The sequence below is a fragment of the Eurytemora carolleeae genome, unplaced genomic scaffold (genome assembly GCF_000591075.1).
Source record: "Eurytemora carolleeae unplaced genomic scaffold, Eaff_2.0 scaffold1231, whole genome shotgun sequence".
NCBI classification, from domain to species: domain Eukaryota; kingdom Metazoa; phylum Arthropoda; class Copepoda; order Calanoida; family Temoridae; genus Eurytemora; species Eurytemora carolleeae.
Window position 1 is genome coordinate 79,075 of NW_019397170.1, and position 3,423 is coordinate 82,497.

General features: G+C 34.6%; 1 protein-coding gene across 3 annotated transcripts; it reads left to right on the forward strand.

Moving 5' to 3' along the window:
• The first annotated feature begins 221 nt into the window (after nucleotides 1–221).
• On the forward strand, nucleotides 222–3,062 carry LOC111712488 (uncharacterized). Of its 3 annotated transcripts, XM_023487120.1 has the most exons (9): nucleotides 222–328; nucleotides 848–921; nucleotides 1,128–1,180; nucleotides 1,226–1,398; nucleotides 1,562–1,904; nucleotides 1,958–2,023; nucleotides 2,098–2,226; nucleotides 2,461–2,581; nucleotides 2,751–3,062. In XM_023487120.1, exons 2-9 carry the CDS (start codon nucleotides 849–851, stop codon nucleotides 3,017–3,019), a joined length of 1,227 nt encoding a protein of 408 aa, XP_023342888.1. In that variant the 5' UTR covers nucleotides 222–328; nucleotide 848; the 3' UTR covers nucleotides 3,020–3,062. The 3 variants fall into 3 exon arrangements, with proteins under 3 accessions (XP_023342888.1, XP_023342886.1, XP_023342887.1); XM_023487118.1 differs by having other exon boundaries at nucleotides 1,128–1,398; XM_023487119.1 differs by having other exon boundaries at nucleotides 266–308; nucleotides 1,128–1,398.
• Nucleotides 3,063–3,423: the final 361 nt, after the last annotated feature.

A 3,423-nucleotide genomic window follows, 5' to 3' on the forward strand; every position in this document is an offset into this window, starting at 1 on the left:
ATATATAATACATTTTTTTCTTATGGTAAAACCACTTCGCTTCGTTTTTATAATTAGAATTAGACCCATTGAAAACCCGTTGTTGATTGTCTTTTCCTTGATAGTCAAGAAAGGAATCTAATGTAATTACTATCAATTATGAATGCCTTATTATCAAACCACATTTTTTAAAACTAGAAATGATTAAAATATGTTTTGTTTTTATTTTGCCCTGTTTAGAATAGTATATAAATAGTTGCGTTGTTATATAACATTTATCTTCAGCTTCCATCTTCAGGATTAGCTGAGATCTTGGTTTGAGTATAGAGATAATTGGGCGTTATATCAGGTTAATATTTATTCATTTCGTGTAGATTCGACCTTGTATATCATTAATTTCTGTGATAGATCGTAGTGAGAGAGTTGCAGTTTGTAATAAGCTATTTAAGTGTTGGTATATGATATTCATCAGGTTTACTTTGATATCGTTACTAGTTCCTATGCTGTTTAATTAGTAGTTTTGTTTATAAATATTGATTATGATGAATTATTCTCCCCCCCTCCCCTGGCATTATCACTTGGCAAAGAGCATTACTACTGTCTTGTGTCTAGCAAGGATCACATTTAAATTACCTGAGCTTATGTATTGTATACCCTCCATACCGTTTATGTCATACTTGTATCTACTAGTTATGATTTTCTGCTTATTCCTCTGTTGGATATTCCTGCTGGGCTCTGACCAATGAGAGTCCTCTATTCAACTTTGAGCTTAATTTCCTGGCCTTTGATTGTCTCTGTTCCATTTAATCTATGATCTTGATGCCAAATTTATTCATATAATTTGAACTGATCTCGCTTTTAATTTCAGGATGTTCATGTTACTGTTCTTTGTACTGAGTGGGGTGAGTTCTCTTCCTCCCTACAATTCTCCTGTTGAGACAGGTACAAGCTAATTAGAAAACAAACTTAACCAAACCTGAGACTTCCTACTCCTACCCCCTACTCCTACCCTTCACTTAACTAGAAAATGGCAACTGAAGTTCCTTACGTTTCGACTTGAAAGAGTTTGTTAGCTTAGATAAAATTGTCCTTAATAGAAATTAACTCTCACTAGCGTCTTAAACTTATTCATTTTTTGCATGTTAAAGGTTCTAAAGCTTCTGAACCTGCCAAGAAAGATTTGCCGAATCCTGTGTATCAAGCTGTACAGAACCCTAATTACCAAGCTGCTGTACCACAGAAGCCTGCTGTACAGAACCCTAATTACCAAGCTGGTGTACCACAGAAGCCTGCTGTACAGAAGTATGAGAGTTATGCTGATGCTGGTTATGATGGTAGCTGGGACGCTAACAATGGAAACTACAAGTCTGATGATAGTGGTCCTGTTACACCTTTGGGAACTACCACTGGAAATACTAAGTAAGCCTTTATATGTTGGTTTTAGTTTCGGTACAGCAATATTTAAATTTTCTGCAAAAGCTAATTTTTTGTGGTTTTACAGCAGTGTTTCGACAGACATGCTAACTGATAAAAATAAAGAATCCTGCATTTTTTATTATAATCTTACGTAAATCCTTTTTAGATATGAACCAATGGATGCTCAATACTATACTCCGGACGAAATATTTAAATCTGGAGATAAAAAGGATTGCCATCCTGTAGAAAAAATTGTCTATGTCAACGAATGTGTTCCCTTTGTTGAAAAGACTTGTTATACTCAACAGAAGGAAGTTTGCAAAGATATCTTTGAGAAGAATTGCACAGCTGTTGTTGATCAGTTTGAAGATCGGCAATGTATTGATGTTACTGAACTTCTCTGCTCCTTGGCCGAAGTTGTGGAATATGAGATCGTCGACGAATCTTATTCCGTCCAAAGATGTACAACCGTCTCGGACAGAGTTTGTGACACTGTTTATGATTTAGCAGTAAGTATTTTAAATTATAATTGTTGAGCTCACATTTTAAAGCTTTTCTCTAGATTGCAACCAAGGATGAATATGCATGTGTGGATGTTGATTTCACTTACTGTTGGGATGAAGACAAGGTAATAGGTCTTTTTATTAATTGGGTTTATTTGTCTATTTCAAATTTTCTAAACGTAACCTTATTTTATTGTAGGTTGTAAAAGATCGGACCTGTATTTTCTCTGTAGATCATGATTGTGGAAAGTTCAAGCCCAAGGATGGGAAAGGAAGTGTTACTTGTGAGAAAGTGCCAACCAAGAAGTGCTATGATACTCCAAGAAAGGTAATTATGGCGTCTATATAAACGTGTCGGAAAGTCACTCTGGTTGACCTAAATATAAAGTATGTTTCCAGGCAAAGTGTTCTTCTAATGAAAGCACTTATTGGATTTAAACATTTTCCAGTTATGGTTTAGCTGAGACTTCCCCGCCTAGCTAGCCTGGGAAATCTCGGCTAAATCACCGTTAGAAAATTTTAACGAATCTGAGAATTGTCAAATAAAAGCCTTTTCTTTTAGGTTAGAGAACAGATCTGTCACCCTAGATCCAACAAGTTCTGTGAGAAGTTTACCAATGAATTCCCCTACCCAGTAGAAAAACAAAACTGCCATTCAGAGCCAATGAAAAAATGCGAAATAGGTAAATTTCAATGGACTGTTGTCAAGCTTGTTTTCTTTTAATTCTAAAAATATTTGTTTAAGGTATTTACAAATTAATCTATGTTGAATGTTCTTGCGTCTGAAAATAACCACTCTTGTATTTTTCAATTTTATTAAATATGAGTGTGTATTTAATTCTTTTTTTCTAGAGACTCTGAGCCGTCCCAAGAAGGCCAAGAAGTATAACTACGTGAAAGAATGTAAACCTATTGCCCGCCAGGTTTGTGACAAAGTTGAGAGGAAAAAACTTCGACCTGTGTGTGACAAGGTGCAGAAGAACGTGTGCAGTTACGCCCCTGTTGAGCAGTGCAAGGAGGAGAACAAGCAGTACTGCTACAAGGCAGAGAAGGTCGTCATTGAAAAAGTTTGCACGGCAGAACGAGTTCAAACCATTGACGAAAGTTTTAATTATGTCTAATTTTAAATATGTATAGACTTAAAAATATATAATTTTACTATTTTGTTGCCTGAATTTAATACTGGTAGCCGTTAAATTTGTTGTTTCTCTACTTATCAATGTCCAATTTTATAGGTTGTCGAAAATATATTAGTCTTTGCCACAAACTCTAATAATTTAATCTATGCATCTTGATAAACTTTAGATCGTTTTTAAACAAATCCCAACCCTACTCTCTAGCACTAGAATTATATCATTTTCTTCTCAATATATCTCAGGAGTTTGTCCTTACTCTTTTGACGAGTATTGAATGACTTGATAACTATTGAAATCTCTTATTTAAATTAAAGAAATATTTGTTCAAACGCAATTTTACTTTGACCATTTCAAAATTGTTTGATAAATTGATAGTTTTTCACCCTACC